The sequence below is a fragment of the Chelon labrosus genome (genome assembly GCF_963514085.1).
Source record: "Chelon labrosus genome assembly, chromosome: 16".
Taxonomy (NCBI): domain Eukaryota; kingdom Metazoa; phylum Chordata; class Actinopteri; order Mugiliformes; family Mugilidae; genus Chelon; species Chelon labrosus.
In genome coordinates this window covers 12,996,244-13,015,094 of record NC_140349.1, presented here as the reverse complement: position 1 = coordinate 13,015,094, position 18,851 = coordinate 12,996,244, and the positions used below count along the sequence as shown (strand labels likewise).

General features: G+C 43.5%; 1 protein-coding gene across 1 annotated transcript in view; it reads right to left on the bottom strand.

The window, feature by feature from the left end:
* Positions 1–11,250, bottom strand: part of ripor2 (RHO family interacting cell polarization regulator 2) — a 54,467-nt gene extending 43,217 nt beyond the window's left edge. Inside the window, exon 1 of the mRNA XM_084563018.1 lies at positions 10,897–11,250. Coding sequence (XP_084419144.1) covers positions 10,897–10,975 — 79 coding nt within the window. The 5' untranslated portion in view covers positions 10,976–11,250. The remainder of the gene's footprint in view (positions 1–10,896) is intronic.
* Between the last annotated feature and the right edge of the window lie 7,601 nt (positions 11,251–18,851).

Here is an 18,851-nt window from a genome sequence, read left to right as displayed (position 1 = left end):
AGCTTAGTGGACAAACAATGCAGTTACTACCTATCTATCTATCTACTCTGCTCAGAGTGATCCCAATCTGCAAAGTGATTCATGATTTCCACCTCTATATGACGTTGCGTCTGATGTGGAGATGCATTTTGAAGATTATTACATATCGGCCGTCTGTGATGGCCCTTTTTCTTCCGCCTACCTGGCAGTCTGGAACAGTTGCAATATCTTCTGTGCTCTGAGGACAACGCGTTTTAGATAACAGGGAACATTATTTTGAGCCCACACCAACACTTACTCCTGCTGCTAAGGAAGCAGCTGAGTGAGAGAAACGGAAAGGAACAATAGACCTAGGGGCCTGTGAAGGCAGTTAAAGATTTAGAGGAAATCTTTGTGGGAAATAACTTTATTTGCCTCCTTGCCAAAAGTCATATGACTGAACAGGAAATACAAAGCTAGGCGCAGTAATGTTGACGTCCAGGTTTACTGTGGTTTATTTACCAATGTTAGGTTGTTATTAGCAGTAATTAGATATGTTCTGCTGTCCAGCATTACTTACTGGTTCCTCTGCATCTTACAGTTCTTTCCTCTGAACACAGCACATCCACAGATGTCTGCAGGTCTTCTTTAAGCCCCTCAACTAACACTAACACATAGTTGCGTGCACACCCACACACACACACCCTTCTCTCCCTCTCTCTCTCCCTCTCTTCCGCCAAGACGCTCAGCTGTTGGACAGCTCAGCCTGTAATCATGGCTGTCATCAGTAGCCCCTGACCAGCGGCTATATTTACAGAGGAACCAGCACGCACATACACACCACAAAGAAGAACACCATACCCACCAACCAACCGTAGAAACACACACGCTGTACATGTAGCTACTGTATATAACCAGTCATTTATAGCAGTTGCAAATCAGAGCCAAGTATTTAGTATCGCAGCATTGTCTCTAATATTCTCAAGAATTTTCTCAGGAAAATTTAAGAAGCTGCCATTATTCAATACCTGCAACTTATTTTTAATCCTTGCTTGATCCAACTCTCATTTTATAACAGCCCCTCATTCATGCTGCTCGTACGAATCATGGTATCAGGTTTGGTCACAGCAGGAATGTCTAGCACTCTAAATAAAAACCACACGGATCCTTTTTCTGTGTGTGTCCAAAGAACTACATGAGCCACCGACGGACCTTTGGGTACGAAGCATGCACAGGCATATGCTCACATACACATAAAACCGCACACCCATTCATGCAGGCTATAGAAAGTATGAATGGAGCAACTCTCGCTCACCTCCCAGCATGGCAGCTCCTTTCCTCCCGTACCAGCCTCCCCCGCTGTTGATCACCACCTTCGATCTCCTGCTCCGCGGCATTTGAAACCTTCTGGCACTCGCCCTACCTCCAATTCTTCATGAATGAAAATCTTTACTAGTTTCCTTTATCCCTTTCCCTTAACATTTTAACGTTTTCTCCCGCTCAGCAGCGTCTGACCACGAAACCAGAGTGAGTCAGAAAGGCCACATGACTGCAGGGCAGGAAGGTCAAGGCTAAAGGATGTACAAGCACAGCTGATGGAGTGTGTGTGTGTAAGAGTGAGAGAGAGAGTGTAGCGCTGAAATATCTGTGTAAAATGCTGACTGCTGCCTCTTCTCAGGTTACAGCCCCTGTTTGGGTTGACTCATTGTTGGACTCTCCCAGCTCTAAAGGCCGAACTTGAATCCGACATGCGTTGTGACGTTGTTTCAGCTAACAGCATAAAGAAACAGATTTGTGTATTACAGCTCTGAGTATTACATGTTTACTGAACGATGCATTAAAAGCTTTTATATGTCTGCACAAGGTCGCATATAATCCAGCGTGTCTCTTTGAGTCTGACAGAGGTGAATCAATTACAGGCTGCACACTGCCCTGTGGCTTGGCTCCATGCTCGGGCTGCTTTGGTCTGTAATAACAGCTTGCTTGTTGCAGGTACAGTCTCTGCCTCGCGGGGCTTAGAGTCGCCTCGTAGAGGTATTTGTGAACAATGTGCCACTCACAGTAACAGTAACCTGATAAGCCAAGAATATGTAATGTTGAACTTGGCAACTTTTTGAGAACATGTTTTGTAAAAATTTGTTTCTGACAAGTTAGAGATTTAAAAGCAGTGTTAAGGCGTAGTTATTGACAACTCACTCTGACAACTTCAAGTGAGTCAAAGTGGAAACTTTGAGTGGTACTGGCCAATCATGTTTGACTGGAATTTAGGTGCAAAATGCCAAGTCAAGCTAACATGCTAACATGATGCGTTTGCCAAAAAAAACTACTAGGTGAGTGTGAACTGGCACGGCGCTATTGTAGACATAATTTATGAACTCCAACTCCAATCTTGAGTCTCAGTTGGATAGTTGCTCTGTAAAAATTGACCAGCACATCCCCAAAACATTGTCAGTTGTCCTACGGAGACTAATGGTGCATTCACAAGCTCCTGGGAGGGTCTCCTGTCCTGAGCTGGGAACACTACACAACATGGACGGTTCAAAAAAATATGTGTTGTATTTTTTTGCTCAAAATTGTGGAGTTATGTGCTTGTGATAGGCTCACAAGTGATGCATGCCATATTTTTGCTTATGTGATAACAACTGTGCAAGACGTCTACCAAATTTTTTGAAGTCTTTCAGAGTAGTAGTTCCGACTTGGGGGAGGGGAATTAAGCCACGAGGCGACAGCTGATGGCTCCCCAGATTGCATATCGACACACACAATCAGCCAATGATCATACAACTGATGCAGTTCTAATCAGCTTTTAGCCTCCTACGTTTCAGTCAGTCTTTTAGGTTTACTGAACTCTTCCTAGTGAAGAAATCTCACACAAATTGAACACTAGAAGCTGAAGACCTACATATTTTTCTCAGGAGTTGCACAGCCTTACACAGGCAAACATACACGCTAGCTTGATCATCAAACTCTTCCTATTTATATCCACCTGTGACCGGCTGCTTCGCCAACCCTGACCTCTAAACTTGCAGCAGGTTATCCGTCTATGAAGAGCCATGGGTGGTCTGTTACGCTTCATGATTCAAACAGGGTTACCTCATTGTGAGAGCGGTTCCAAGCCACTAAGTGTAAACCTCACACGCCCAGCGTCGCCCACAGCACTGACTGTCATGGTAACCACATGGGAACTGTACAGGAAAGGTACAGCGAAATGGCCAGCTTAGATAAATCCATGTGTAAACATCTGTGACCAGAAATCTGACATGAGTTTACACTTCAGGCTGAAACATATCTCCCGGGAAAGAAAAAAAGAAAGATTTCTACTCTTGCATCATGTGGCTTACTGAATGTTGCACCATTAACATTTAACTAAAGTCCCGAAATTCGAAAAGGGCTTCCCATTGTTTTCTCCTCTCTTTCTCTCCAGTTTCAGTGAAAGCAGCAGAAAATAATGATAGCTGGAGTCTTTTGGCTAAAGTAGGTCAGTGGAGCCAACTGTCAGAAGCAGGAAGAGGGAGATGCAGAGCAGGAACAAGCCCGCTACAGTAGGTCCCCTCAGGTCAGAGCTTCTCCCAACGCAGAGCGTCCACTGATGCACAAACTGCAGCTCAGTCGTCGTGTTAGTCTGCGCGCTGCATCTCTGTGGACAGAGACGACATCTGCGGCCAGACGGTGGAGGTGTACGAGTGGGTGGACTGTCGGTGTGCGAATGTTCAAGACAATAACCGTGTGTGTGTGACAGTGACGAGGAATGGGCCGGCGCTTGTTGCATCCCCTCCCGTCTTGCCGTACATATCAAATAAACATTTCCATTTAATCTTTTTATCACCCACACAATAATAACACCCCTAACTAACCAGCTTTTGATTGGCAGCAAGAGGAGGGGCGCGCTACTGTATGTGTGTCACGTAAAAGTTGAGCTCAGTTTGACAGACAGCGATAAACATTGGTTGAATTATTGTCCTGACTGAGCTCACAATATTGCTACAGTGAGCATACAATTAAATTTCTCATATCTCAGTATTAAAGGGTAACACTCAGAGCGAGACAGTGTATTTAATCTTGACGCCATTAAGAAGAATAGTAAAGAGCAAACAAAAACATGTGTGAAACTCTGCAAACTTGACGTGAAAGATAATTTACGGTTTTTGTATTGATTCTTGTAAAATTTGATTTGGATTAGATATTTATAAGTCAGTCACTAATGCTGCCTTTTGCCACGTTCACGAGAAAAGTCCACGCGAACAACTTCAAGCTGTGACGTGTTTGCTGACAGTTTTCAAAACAGTAAGTTAATATGAGTTCATTCATAATTCTTTATGTGTCTGAGGAAGATGTTCATAGTCCCAATGACCTCATCATCACATGGTGCCCTGGTTAGTTCAGTTATCCAGCCGTTAGCTTGTTAAACTTTTAGCCTTGTGGCTTGTAGAGGCCAACAGTTGCCTGGCAGCGGTGTTCTCCAGACTGAGCATTTGAAGGCAGCACACGGTGGCGTGTAAAGTCCCCCCAAAGGTCTGACTTACTACCAGCTGGTTTCAAACTAGTGATTTACAAAATCACATTGGATTGTATTGTATTTAAACTCCAATGCTGCAAAAACTGAAATCTAACTAAGATGAAGTATTTTAAATCAAGGCAGAAAATATTAGTTTACCAAGATACTTCTTCTTATGAGTCAGTTTTTGTGTTTGAGAGCATTTCACTCACATTAAATGTCTTGTTTCTAAATATTCTCAATAAGCTCTTATAACTTGTTATTGAGGTTTTCTTATCTATCTATTATTTTTCTTAATTTAATTAATATATCTCTCATTAAAAACAGCTTTTCTTGTTTGTTTTTAAGCTGAGTTTTTGCACTGTAACACCTCAATAGGTCCTTAAATATCAAGAAAAAAGATGATTCATCATGATTTTGCACCACAGCTGACTGTGGAGTTGCACAACTGCAGCCTTTGCACGTCTGAAATGTGGAAAATTGCACAACTCATTCCATCCACCCAACTAAGACAGGCGCTCAGATACGACAGCAGTACATGTCTTCAATGGGCTGTCCATCCATTCCCCATTATCTTGTTTTATCCCACTGTCACTTGGGACTAGTAAGCCTCGTTGATCATAAAATATTAACAGATTATCCGCTTTGCTTTCAGCTGCAGCATATATTTAACAAATCTTTAAACGCTAAGATCTTGTAGATATATATATAATTTTGTCTGAAGGGAGAGAGAAATGTAAGCTTCAGTATTTCTGATAAGTTTTAATTCTTTGTTGACAGCTTCTCACACTTCTTTACATAAATACCAGGCTGTTAGATGGTTCCCTCTAGAGATAATCTCCCTTCCAGTTTACCCGTCTGTGGATCAGAACTCTGTCCACTGTGATCCAGGGCTTTTGTCGGCCTCGCGTCGGCCCAGAAGAGGATACTGTTTCCTCCCCTGCACAAAGCAAATGCGGGCGAGAGTACGAGAGAGAAATGGATTTGTGAAATCCGACCTGGCTTCTAGTCTTGCAGCCCTTTCCTTGAGCTCTGTACATCATGTTAATGCCTTATGTAAGTGCGTGAATGGGTGTGTGTGTGTGTGTGTGTGTGTGTGTGGTGGGGGTGCATCTTCTGAAAGCTTGTTCTGGAGCAGAGGGATGGATTTCATGTCATCAAGAATGATCACATAATAAGACCTCCCAAGAGCTCGTATGTGAAATTTTGATTTGATTATAGCACGACTTCATAAAATAGAATTAAATTAATGTGGTTGCAGTGAATAAACCTCTGACTCTGATATTGTTACTCACCCCTAATAAGATTTATTCCACTAACGCTGCTTAAAAACAAGTCCTGGTTACAACCTCAGCCGAGTGTTGATGTACACGAGATAAAAAGGTCTCAGATTTACGCTAGACGCCTTTTCCTCATATTAGCGTCTCTTCGTCCTGATTACCAGAGGAATGCCGCTCTTCTACTGCCGCCACTCGCTGCGAGGAGAAAAAAAAAAAATCCCTTACAGAGGAAATGAGTCCCACATTTGGTGTTTGAGACTTGCCTCCTTTTGAAGAAGCCTGCATGTCGTGTCACGCTTACATTTATTTGTTGTTCACCCCTTTAAATCTCAGGTGCTGCGTAGCCGCAAACATTAAAGAAAAGCCCCGCGGCAGAGTCTGCAGTGAAAGGCTTAAAGAGCACAGATGAAAAAGACACATCAAAGGTGTAGCCCCGCACAGGTGAAGCCTCACCTCACACCGTTACACGAGCGTCTCAGGATTTCTTTAGCTGCATGTCAACCTGCTCTTGGTCAAAATCTGAGAGGAACCTTTTATAAGTGTAAAAAATCGTAGTGATTGACGTGTCATTGTGCTTTAAAGCACTACACCGAGTCAAACAAACCAACAATAGCTGTTGTGGAGCAATTAGTGGTTTTGTCATGGAATTGGTAGGCAGGGGAGGGGCGGTAACGCATCCTATTGCACAAGGAGCAGGAAACAATACAACACATTCCTGCATAAGAGCTGATAAACTTTTATCAAACTAGCAAACGGTGTTAGATTACAAGGCTTTAGTCGGCTTGAAGCATACAACTCCCCGAAAAGACTCTCAGGACTGACATTTCAAAGGAGGAGTTATTTCCTTTGTGGCTCTATGGACTTTAATTCAGGGCGCTAACAGGCGTCTTGAGAGTTGTTACTGACCGACTTGTGACTGAAAGCGGCTCTTCATGCTTTCTGACCTGACCCAGTTAGTCAAACACGAGTGTATTTAGATACCAAACACCGACGCGTCATTCCAACCCAGCGCCGCCGTAGGCCTCATGCGTGACTATATTTTGTCATTAAAGCCCTACTACTCCCACTCTCCTTTGGCGCACACACACCACTCTCTTGTACACACACCTTCGCTCACAACAGACCAAAATCAGACTATTTTGAGCCACTCACGAGGAGGAAGAAGGACTTAAGGAAGCCACTGTGTTTATTTTTGGCCTCAATGGAGCTCCTGTGCACTTTCACTGATTTCATTTAAATGGCTGTTTTTGGTTTTTGTTTTTCCTTCTTCAGAGGAATGTTTGGAAAAAAAGGAGATTGTGCGTGTGGTGAGATGTGATAACAAGGGAATAAAGCATAGCAGTGTGTGTGTTATCTGGTGCTGTAAAACCACTTAAGTGGTTTGACTGTAGTTTCTGTGAGTTCTCAATAGGTCACGTTGGGCTTTGTGAAGAGGTGATTTTAAAGGGGCCCATGGGTAACCAGGGCCGGGTCATAACTTTGTATTTGTAAGTTTCTGAGTTGCACGTGCAATAGTTATTTATTTATTAAAATCTGTTTTTCTGCTAAGGCCTCTGTTGAGCATCCACGTGAGCGGCACGCCTGGAGTGACCTTAACAGCCAAAACACAGCACAAAGGGCCAGGTAATCCAAAATAAGAAAGATAGACAAACAAAAAAAAAGCAAATTTCTCATCTATTTCATTTAATAATGATAAACATACTTTTTGGTTTTTATGTGGCAAGGCTTTGAGATACTGAGCAGAGCTCGGTTTGGTGGCCTGCTCCTAAAACAGCTGAACAAAACGAAATGTGGACATATCCACTTGCAGATTATCATATCCTTTCCAATGCACACAAACAGTACAGAGGCAGTATGTTGGCTGTTTTGATGACGAACTTGTTGACCAAGCTTGCAATCAGTGCTGCTGCACAGTGACAAATGGTCACTGGCAAGAGATCAGAGTTGTTTTAGAAGTTACGTCCATGCACGACAGAAAATGTTGAAAAAACTGGAGTGGGAACTGTCTGTAGTGTGTTTTGAATATCAATCATCAGATGTCTGAGCTGAAACCATTTGATTATCGCTAACCCAGCGACAGGTCGCCAGTCCATCGCAGATCAAACACAGAGAAACACAACTTCTATGGACAGTGAGAGGAAACCGGAGCTCCAAGAGAAAACTGCCAGATTCAACAATGAGAGATGACAATCCTAACAACCGCACCACTCCCACAAAAACAGTTTTTCCAAAACGTAACACACGTAAGTGAAAACTATGGAAGATCTATGTGGTTCGAGTCCTTTGGTGCGTCCTCTGGTGGAATCATCCGGTGAGTATGCGAACAAACACACTCATGATGCAGCCGCCTGTTTATGCAAACTAGTGGTTAAAAAGCAGTACCATCCATATGCATGATTTGAAAGCAGAGTGAGAGACTAGATTTTTGAACAAACGGCCATAATGACTGCCTCGTTTTATTCAGGTCTCTGCAAAATGTGTTTACGGATGCAGGATCCATTTGCCAACTGGTTTTCACTTCTAGAAAAGGACAATCTGCACAAGCTGAGTTTTTTATTTTTTTCGTGATTCTGCGAAGCAACCGGGTTTTGCTTTGACTAAAAATACGGTGAAATGAGCGAGGCGGGGACGGGGATGAGAAAACATTGTTTACACTGAGTAAAGCTAACCGGGGCTTTTTGCTAATTCATAGGACCTGAAGCGGAGTCACCGAGTGTGTGAGCAAAGAGGCAGAAACAAGGAGGGAGGGAGGGAGAGAGTTTGTATCTGCTCTGTTCGGGCTCGCTGACATTTCTGCTGCCAGGCTAAAAGTAGTACTCCTTTAGTCATAATTCAGCTCTGCACAGCAGAAGCACGACAAGCCAGACTAACCATGCCTTACACAACCTATTGTCTCTAAGAGAGCAGAGCTGACAGCAAATACATCTGGTGGTCCCTTTTAATAACAGGAGCTCTGAGGTCAGGTTATTCTTGTAGCTGTTAATATGAAGTGTGATGACCTCTGGCTCTTGGTTTTTTATATCTTATACACTATAAACGCAGCTATTTTTACAGAGACTGTTTCATAACTACAGACTCTTCCATCACCACAATGAAAATGTTGCTCATGAGTTGTGACGAGGTTGCTTGGCCCCGCTGACCTTAGTTACCGTTGTTAGGCTGAGCTTCCCTTTCTCTCTCGACGCATATGTTTTCACACTGATAACAGCTGCAGATCTGATGTTAGAAACTTAAAGGCTTGAAACAGGCCTTCATTCTAAGACAGAAATAGATAAAAGCAGGCTTTTTTATTTATTGCTTGCCATACTTTTCCCTCTTTGAACTGTATTTAAGGTTTAATGTTACAATAAAAACGTCTTATCTCATGTGGACTAACTGATCTGCTACTAAATGTCACTTCGCGAGTCATCTTTAGACCCATCATGTTGAGAACTACTGCACAGGATCCTGCTTCACACTGAGCCTATTCCACACAGAGCTCCACATATGTGGGCGGAAAAGATTCGCACCACGAATAATAAAACTAACTATTAAAAACCAAAATAGGCCAGTGGTTGTAAATTTACATTCGGCACCAACGAGAACGAAGCCCGTGCATATTCAAGACAAAACGCACGGGATAATTTCCATACCTAATCCACGGAGCTAATTAGAACAGAAAATATAAGTGATCCATATTCTGCAACCTTCAGCTGCGTCTATGAATAAACACACTGATGCCTGCTGGCCAGCCTCGACGCGGATCGGAGCGCCGCGATTGGCCGGTTTGCTGCAGAGGGTGTCATCTGGTTGCGTACCTCCTGGCTGCGTTGTTCAAAGGGAACGTCACATTACCATCAGCGAACATCAGTCGGAAGTGGGTCAGTGGAGGCATTACCATACATTACACACCAAATGATGCAATATGTGGGAATATCCCCCATCTCAATGTCCACTTGTCGTCTAAGGAGCTTATCCAGGGAACTGAATACTATGAACGTACGCATGCACCGATTGCCAGGAGTTAGTGTATAATGCAAACATTTTGGTGTGCAGCTTTTTCTCTGAGCAGTTTGAAAGATAACAGACAGCAGAGCACTTGCAAAAGCTCTGACTGTGCGGGAGTGTGAATTTCACACTGAAGGGAACCTGGGAAATTGGTTCAAAATGAGCACAATCCACCATTTTGCTGTTGTGTTTCAGTGGGAGGGAGGGAGGGAAGCAGCTCTGGGAAATACATTTATTGGCCTCCTTGCCAGGAGCTGAATGAGAAGAACAATACAGTCACCAGCTGATTAGCTTAGCTTAGCATATACTGTACAACAGAATTTACCGACCAGAGCCTCTGAGAAGAACTTCATTCATTAAGAAAAGGTTCTTGCAGCAGATTTATAACAGCTTGAGAAGAAATAAATAAAGAAAGAGAATACAAGTGTTTTCCAACAAACTATTCCTTTAAGTTTAAGGCTCATAAATACAAAAAGGACCAGGTAATAAACAACCTTATCTGCTAAGGTATTGTCTCAAAATGAAGTAAACACTGCTCAATTACCGCCCTTCTTCTCATGAATAATCATCAGCGTTTTAATTCTGCTGTTCACATCTCTACCAGTGAGCAGCAGGTTATTATGACAAACACTAACTCAAAGTACACGCTGAAAAGGCTATTTTCTTTTTTTTTTTTTGTGGCTCATAATGCTTGGTTAAAAACATCTGCCTGTTACACAAAAACGCCCACACTGCAGAGGGCACGGCTCCTCTCTGCTTTCTAAAAAGGGTAAAAGTTAAAAAAAAATATATAAAAATCGATAAACAAACTGTGCTCACAGCTAAAGATGAGCTGGAGACAAAAAGCGCAAAGGACTCATCGTGACTAATTATTGCAGCCACTGTAAGCAATAAATATTGTAAATTAAACTCCACTCCAGCAAGAGAGAAATATATTTTGAGCATCCGTGTGAGTGTCAGAGTCTACTCGACCGTGCAGAAGTCCACCCCACCCACACAGCTGAGGAGATCCCTCCAGGCCACCCGTCAGCCATGACTTTCAACCTTTTCTTAACCCTGATCTCAACCACAAGTCGCAAAATAACCGGTGAAACCACGCTGCAGCTGTCTCTGCCCTGCGTCGGCCCACCTGTAAACCCACGCCTGCTCTCAACACTTTTGCCTTGGCGAGCCTACCGTCCTCGTAGAAGACATCCTCCGCTTCCTCGCGCATCATCTCATCCAGGTCATCCTCTGCAATGTCGGTCATAGCCATCACTTTTCCTCCTCTTCTTCTTCTTCTTCTTCTTCTCCCTCTTGTCTCCCCCGGCTGACTAATCAGAGCTTCAGAGAGAGTGACTGGGCTGTAAAATTGAATCAACGCCGGCCCGGCCTCTTCGCTTCAGGCGACAGTCCGTTCACAGGCGGGCTCCTCACACGAGCAGGAGAAGACTGGGACTGAGCTCAGCTTCAGCTCTCTGCACGAGTGCCAGGTGAAGAGTGTGTGTGTGTGTGTGTGTGGGTGAGAGAGAGGGCTCCCAACGACCTTCTCTAAGTTTCAGCAACAGTGCCGATTTCATAACATCCTGTGCAAAGCTGAAGTGAGAGTGTGCTGTTTTGAGAGCACTTGTACGAGTGAGAGTGCGCATGTGTGTGTGTGTGTGTTTGACTGTACTGTACGGGGAGGGTGGGCTGTGTGTACATGTGCGTCTGCATGTGTGTGTGTGTCCGTATGCACAGCGTGTCTCTCCGCAATGAGTCAGCTCGAGCGGCTGTGATTAACAGGAATAATTAGATTTTGTGTTTTGAGCCAGCGAGGACATGCAAAGAAGGTGTGAAAAATGATGTGTGTTTGCGTGTGTTTGTGTGTGTTCGCGGTGTGTGACACGCCAAGCTCTGTTTGTCATTCCCTCGCAGCTCACTGGGAATCATGGGACCACGCTGAACGCGCCCTCTATTTTTTTTCCATTTGGCCCACTTTGAGAGGGCCTTGGCAGAGCCGATAACGTCTGGTGTCGTCTGCCGTTGCTGAGAGCCTCCGCAAGGCTGCCCGTGCGGGGAATAAACACACTCACCTGCTCGGAGAGACGCAGATTTAGACCCAGACGGTGGGAGTCGCTCGCACATAATCACTGTTTTTACATCCGAGACTGTTGCTTAAGATTACGCTTTAGTCACAGATTTAGAATCGGTATTTCTGAAGCATAAACACTGACATGAAAGCTTTGCAGGCTGTTCGATGCGCCTTACCACCTCTTCTAAACAGAAATCAATCTGTTTCCTTGACCTGTATGGTATAGATCAAAATTCACCTCATATTGGCAGTAATTAAGATTCATCATCTGGGAACCATGAATGTCTGCACCAAATGTCACAACTATCAAATAAGAGTCAAGTCAATCTTATGGCCAAAAGCCTGTACTGTATATAAAATACATTTGTGATAACAGATGCCACGCCAGGCATTCGTGGACTGAAATATAAAAAAAGATAATTCAACAGCACAGTCTGCTGCTGAATGTACATTTTCCCAACCTTGCACCAAGAAATGAAAACAAGAAATGCCCCTGTAGCTAAGTGTCTCTGAACTCTTAAAAAGCTTTATAGCCTCCCCAAGAGGACCCTTACAAATCCCTCTCAAGCATTTCATGTCCGGCACAGAATTACTGGTGCCATGCAGCCATGTCTCCTTCTGACCTTTCTTTTATTCTTAGATTGAAGCGAGACACTAAACGTTACTCTCTTTCCTCACACTGTGCCTCCATCTGTACTCACTTGGCAGTTTCTCTGACTCACCTCATTTAGACAAACCAATTTCCAACCAAAATAGAAACTAGGCCTCAAGTCAGTTCATTATCACTTTTCCCTCAGACTTCCTCTCCCTTGCCACTGCTTCCCCTTAAAGGCCAAAGCTCGAGGGAACCAACCTGGAGACAAGCTCATTTTCGCCGGGGCCATTCCAGGCAATTCAGGGCGTTGGCAGGTGCGACGTACAGCTGATCCTGTACGCACGTGGACTGAGAGTAGTTTGGTTCGGTGTAGATTCATTGACAGGAGTTTTTTATATTTGTTTGATGCCACTGGGAACAACAGTGCGTGGGATATAACATGTCTTTGGTCTTGTTTGTTAGACAGAGAGAGTGTAAGCATGTGTTTGCATGTTGACTGAAGCAGGAACTGAAACTGTGGAGCTGAAACTGTCCACCACAAGACAAAACACTCATGTTAAACAACTCTTTACGAAAAGTGCAGCCAGTTATTTTCACTGTCCATTTCTGTCTGCGTTAAGTTTCTGTAATATAGTTATTGATGCATGATAAATTGTCCCTCAAAGTTGACCCACAGAAAGATATTGAGTTCAAGTAAATGTTCCTAAGAAACTCTGTTGCTTCTAGTATTTTGTGTTTTTTGTATTGTATGCAAATGAATGTGTGTTTAATGTGGTTTAAAGCTGCAATTAAAGCTGCAAGTATGTTGTGGGTAACACTATGTTGCAGAGGCTCACAGAGGAGCCTGCTCACGCCTTTAAAAGCTCAATGAATGTGTATTTACAAGCACAAAATCTTGTGCAAAATCTGTTTTGCTGTTATTCGAAAAAAGAACATTTTACTACTATTTCTGTTCCCATGCAGCAAGGGTTTGACTTGTGTCATTCCTTCAATAACATGAAAGCTTACGAAAAAGGTCAATGTTGGGAAGCCGTTGTTATCTTTTATAAAAGCTGGTGTGTTTTTCCTTTCTCGCTGCCAAAACTGTTGGCTAGTTGGACTGAGTACACACAAAGTTGACCATGAACAGGCCATTTGTCTCAAAAACCCCAACTGAGACACAGATTCTGAACACGAGCCAAAGAATTTTCCTATAACCCGTCTAGAATAAGACCTCGCCCCGAATATCCAAATAGATCACACCATTCACATCTAAGTTTGTATGTTAATCAACTGGACCAGCCAATGCAGCTAATGTCCGGATGTAGGTTTCAAATGCAAGCATTAAAATACATTGTATGTACGGGCGTAAATAAAACATTCACTTGCATCCACCTTGGAGATCTAATTTGTGAATGAAGTTTCATCTTCAGTCAAAACACAGGCACATACGGATGCACAGGGATCAGGGTCTGACGGACTCATTTATAATAAGAATAGGCAGAAAACTAAAATATGTGCATCTTAAAAACCAGTGCAGTTACTATTGATGGACTCAAACTTCCTCATAAAAGTGAAACAACTGAAAATACGGAAACGGTTTATATAAACTGAGCAGACCATCAAGAAATGATGTGAAATGACTGCAGTTCAAGAGGGATTCATATTGTCTTTGATTAGGGGTTGTTGTGACAAGAACAGCCTTCTAAAGTAAAACCTGAGCGTCGTATAAAGTACCGGGGATGGCGGTTGTTTAAAAGCCTGTAATTAATGTTCGCCAACCGGTCCGGTGGTTCACAGCAATCAGCGGCGACATTTTGACTTAGTGTGCTGATGCCCGAACACGACGCTGGGAAGGAGAATCACTGGTCATGGAGGCAAGTAAACAGAAAACACACTCGCATACAGAGAGCACCGACACACGCAAAGCAAAGCCCACTGTCTTATGCAGATTCATCCCACTCCCATCTGCTCACTCCTATAACGGTCACATGTTCTGGTGACGGTATCATGATTTATGGGCTGGTTTTTCACAGAAGTAAATTGAACATGCAGGTAAGAAAGGTTCCAGATCTTTTAAGTCTATGACCATGAGCTACTTTTCAGACCACGGTGTCAGAAAACGGGGTCATGTTCAGGCTGCGTTTGCCCCGCTGCATGTCAATGACTGGCTACATTGTTGTCCCCGCTAGAGAAAACCCCCTGCTTCGGGAAATGCAAACGCACGCTGCTGGGATGCAAACACACGTCCGTACAATAATACTGAACACTCTCACACAATGCCACCAAAACACAGCACAGACAAACAGACAACTGCACAAACACACACAAACACACAAGCACACATTTGTTACTCTGGCGCTGCAAAGAGTAGCACAATCAGACCCGCTCGGTACAATGGCGTTGTTTGAATGGGGTCAAACAATGGAGCTCTTTGGCATCTGAATCGAGCCAGATGATGAGTATCCCAGGAGGATGAATAGGCGGCTTCAGCCTCCTACACAGCCGCTCTTCTGGCTCTGAAAATATGCACCAGTACGCCGCCTGTTGCTGTGGCCTAAAATATCAGTTATTAGCATGGAAGCTGTAACTCATTAGCATCCATGCTAATTCTGTGGCGCTAACTGATTTGAAAGCGTGCAGCTTTTTGCAGGGGCAGAAGACAAGACAAAATGAACACAGCAGGGGATAGTAGTTGTACTCCTGCTTTGAAATCTATGCATTGACTGAATCTTTTCTGAACTGGCATCTACATCCTTGAATATAACTCCTCTCTGGTTTATCTTACTGTATTAGCAATACATAATCACTTGCTTTAGAAAACACAATTGCTTCCTAGCTTGTGTTTAAACTGACTCAAGCCATACACCATAAATGTTCTCAGTAGCTTAGCTACCATTTAGGTCACTGAGTTCATGCCTTTTTATCTGGGAATTACATGCTTTTAGCAATCTGTTCACAGCATACAAATTCCACATTTAAGGCTAATTTGAGTTTGTTTTTTTAAAAGCTTTTCAAATTTAAAGGGGAACTCCGGCGCAAAATGAACCTGGTGTTAATAACACATGTGTACCGAGTTTGACCGTTCTCTGGTATTTGTTTTTCATGCATTTGTTTTGTTAGTCAAATGTGACCAGTTTTCTTGCAAACCGCTATTTAGCGTATAACGCTAGCCTTCGGGGCACACCGACACATAAAAAGAAATCGCTATTTCTATACCACTAACAAGGCTCACAATATCACCACACTTACACGGTAGCATAACTAGGGTCTCTACATGTAGTTTATTAAAAAAGGAATACAGTACCGTTCGCGTCCGGCTCGACTATCCAGGCGGGCGCCATCTTGGGGAAACTGAACTGTCTGTTGCCGGAAGAAAGCACTGAGAGCACTGAACGAAGAGAGTTCAGTTTCCCCAAGATGGCGCCCGCCTGGATAGTCGAGCCGGACGCGAACGGTACTGTATTCCTTTTTTAATAAACTACCTGTATACTTGCAAAGTTCTCAATGCTTCGGTTTACATGTAGAGACCCTAGTTATGCTACCGTGTAAGTGTGGTGATATTGTGAGCCTTGTTAGTGGTATAGAAATAGCGATTTCTTTTTATGTGTCGGTGTGCCCCGAAGGCTAGCGTTATACGCTAAATAGCGGTTTGCAAGAAAACTGGTCACATTTGACTAACAAAACAAATACATGAAAACAAATACCAGAGAACGGTCAAACTCGGTACACATGTGTTATTAACCCCAGGTTCATTTTGCGCCGGAGTTCCCCTTTAAGTATATTTTGGACTACTGTCGGGGAAAGCGGATTCACCATTTTCCACCAAAATAAGGAACTAATCTAATTTCTCGTGCTGTTGTCACAGGCAGATCTAAAGGTCATTTAAAGTCAATGCAAAATACGGACAAACCTTCTGATAAAGCACTTTACAGTCGTCAACAGCAGAACTAGAAGCAACAACCAAACAAGTAATGAGCAATAAAAATTACAAGCTTGAAAAACGACAGGAAAATTCACACAGGATGCTGTTGCAACACATAGAAAAAGTCCATTCATAAAGTCATGTGGAAATTAGATTTCTGAGTAAAAGTTTTTTTTTTCTTTTTTTCCTGCGACATCTGATCACAGATGTCAAAGTCGGGAATAAGAGAGGAAGTCTAAAAATGAGACAGAGGCTTAAAAAAAACTGCTTAAAAAAAATTCTTGATGTCAGCCTAACTTCCTCTGCTCCACCGTGACAGACAGCTATTCGTCTGAGGCGATGGGAAGGAGCAGAGGTGCAACCTCGTTTTTGGAGAATGGCGCAAAGGCTCCTCAGGTCAACTGACCTTCGATAATTCCCACAGACTAATGTGTGTGAGAGCCAGTGAGGAGACGTGAGAGAGACGTCTTCGGACGTCTTTTCCCTCTCTGTCATTCCTGCTCCGTTCCTTTCTCTCTCTCTCTCTCTCTAAGAAGGATGACAAAATGGGATGATTGTGAAAGGGTGGCTGGTTACCCGGGTAACAATAATGAGGGCATTGCGTGGCAAATCCAATTTGCCATGGCACTCTCTGACTCACTCGAGGTGCACGTGTGTGTGAGTTGGTGTTTGTGCTACACGTTACGGCTTCATGTGTCTGATGGAAGGCGACTGTAATGTACCGAATGCATGCAGACACACACACACACAGGCTGCTCCGTCTCCCTGCAACGGCTTTACAATCAAAAAGAACAAACAGCAGACTTCCCGAACAGGACGTTCACCCATAATCACCCTAAAGATACATGCAGGCAAAACCTTATTTATCTACAACTCAGACCCGAGGGTGGGAATAATGAATGAAACCAAGAGCGTCTGCATAAAACATAATGCAATCAGTGCAGACTGCTGATTGAAATTCCTCATGAATACCTGGAATCAGAAGTATTTAACCAGAAAATCAGTCCGTGCAAACGAGAGCGCATCAGAATGCATCAACTTGCAAATGAGTCCTGAATTTCAAACTATTTTAGTTCAAAATTTCCAGTTTCCTCACAGCATCCACTCTTCCATTATTCAAACAAACCATGTAAACCTGGACAAACACAAAGCCTGTGATTTTCTGAATGTTTCAGTAGTGAGATGAAAGAAAACAGCTAAAGTTGTGTCAGTGAAAAGAAAGTTTGCATGAGAGCAGCTTGATACCTACTGTAAGCATATCGATATCTTTTCATCCTCATATGGTTGAATGTCCTGACTCTGCGATGCATGATGCTGCCGGATAGTCCAAGCCGATGCCCCCTCAACGAGCCTCCAGCTCCTTTTGAGCTGCCACCAATTCCCATTTCCATGCCCTCTCGCTGTCTCTCCCTGCCGCCATTGTATTTTGTTTTCCTCTTTCTCACAATTGGATCCTTCACTTTTTGCTCATTGACTCTTTGCCTTTTCTGTCTCGGTCCCAGAGGGCACAGAGGGCATCAGACAATGGCCGCAATACAGCCGCTGCACGCACAGCTGTGCAGGCTGGCACCGCAGAGACGGCAGTGCCCATGTTGTGACCTGCTGCTGCTGCTGCTGCTGCTGCCGGGGCACACCTGGAGGGAGGAGATAACAGGCAGCCGAATCACCCAACCAAATCGGTCGCCACACAACGGCCTTGTCTGTGCAACTGTCTCTGAGACCCTGAGTGTCAGATTTACACAGATGTTCTAAATGCATGCTGCAGGATGAGCTTATAAAAACTGTAGTGCTTTTAGAACAGGAAATCGTAGGATGGATTTGTTTCAGGATTTATAGATCAACTTCTTGTGATGCTGAATCCCCAGCTTTGAACATTGAGCTTTTGTTTTTTCCACATGGCGAAGAAGAAAGAACAAGTGATACTCTTTCTTCAGGGGTTTCTAGGGTGGTGGGTTTTCTTTCCAAAGCTAAAAACCATGATGTGAGGAATTAATTAAATAGTAAATATACAAACTAGTGTAAGCTGTCAACGTTCGCAAAGTTTGCTAAACACAACTTTATCTCAATTTTCTTTTCTATTACAATATTAAAAGTTTGAAATCCAGCTACAAAGAAATAAATCTGTCTGATCTCATATTGATTTGTTGCCTGTCGCATCTAGTCAAGCCCAGTGTCATCTAGTTCCCTTAAAATATCTCCACAGCTATCTCCAGAGCTTTGCACAAACAATCTCCACACAGGCAGTAAGTACGTTTACAAGCTACTGATTTAACGGTAAACTTTCCCTTTAAGACTTTTCTTTCTGTTTTATTTAATGCTGCAGCTCAAATCACCTTTCATGCAGAAGTCTGGCAGTTAATATATATCACAGCGTTGAGTAGATAACTGGGTCTTGCATAATCCGGTGCTATTTTAGACAAGGAGACAATTTCCTGTTGGGGATATCCAGAAACCAGATGAGGAGGGTTGCAGCAGGGTGGGGCAACAGGGTGGCAAGAGCTCTGAAAACCACAGTTTCCTCTCCCACGCCGCCCAGCATATCACCCCGTCTTCCAGCTTACATTAAAACCAACACCTGG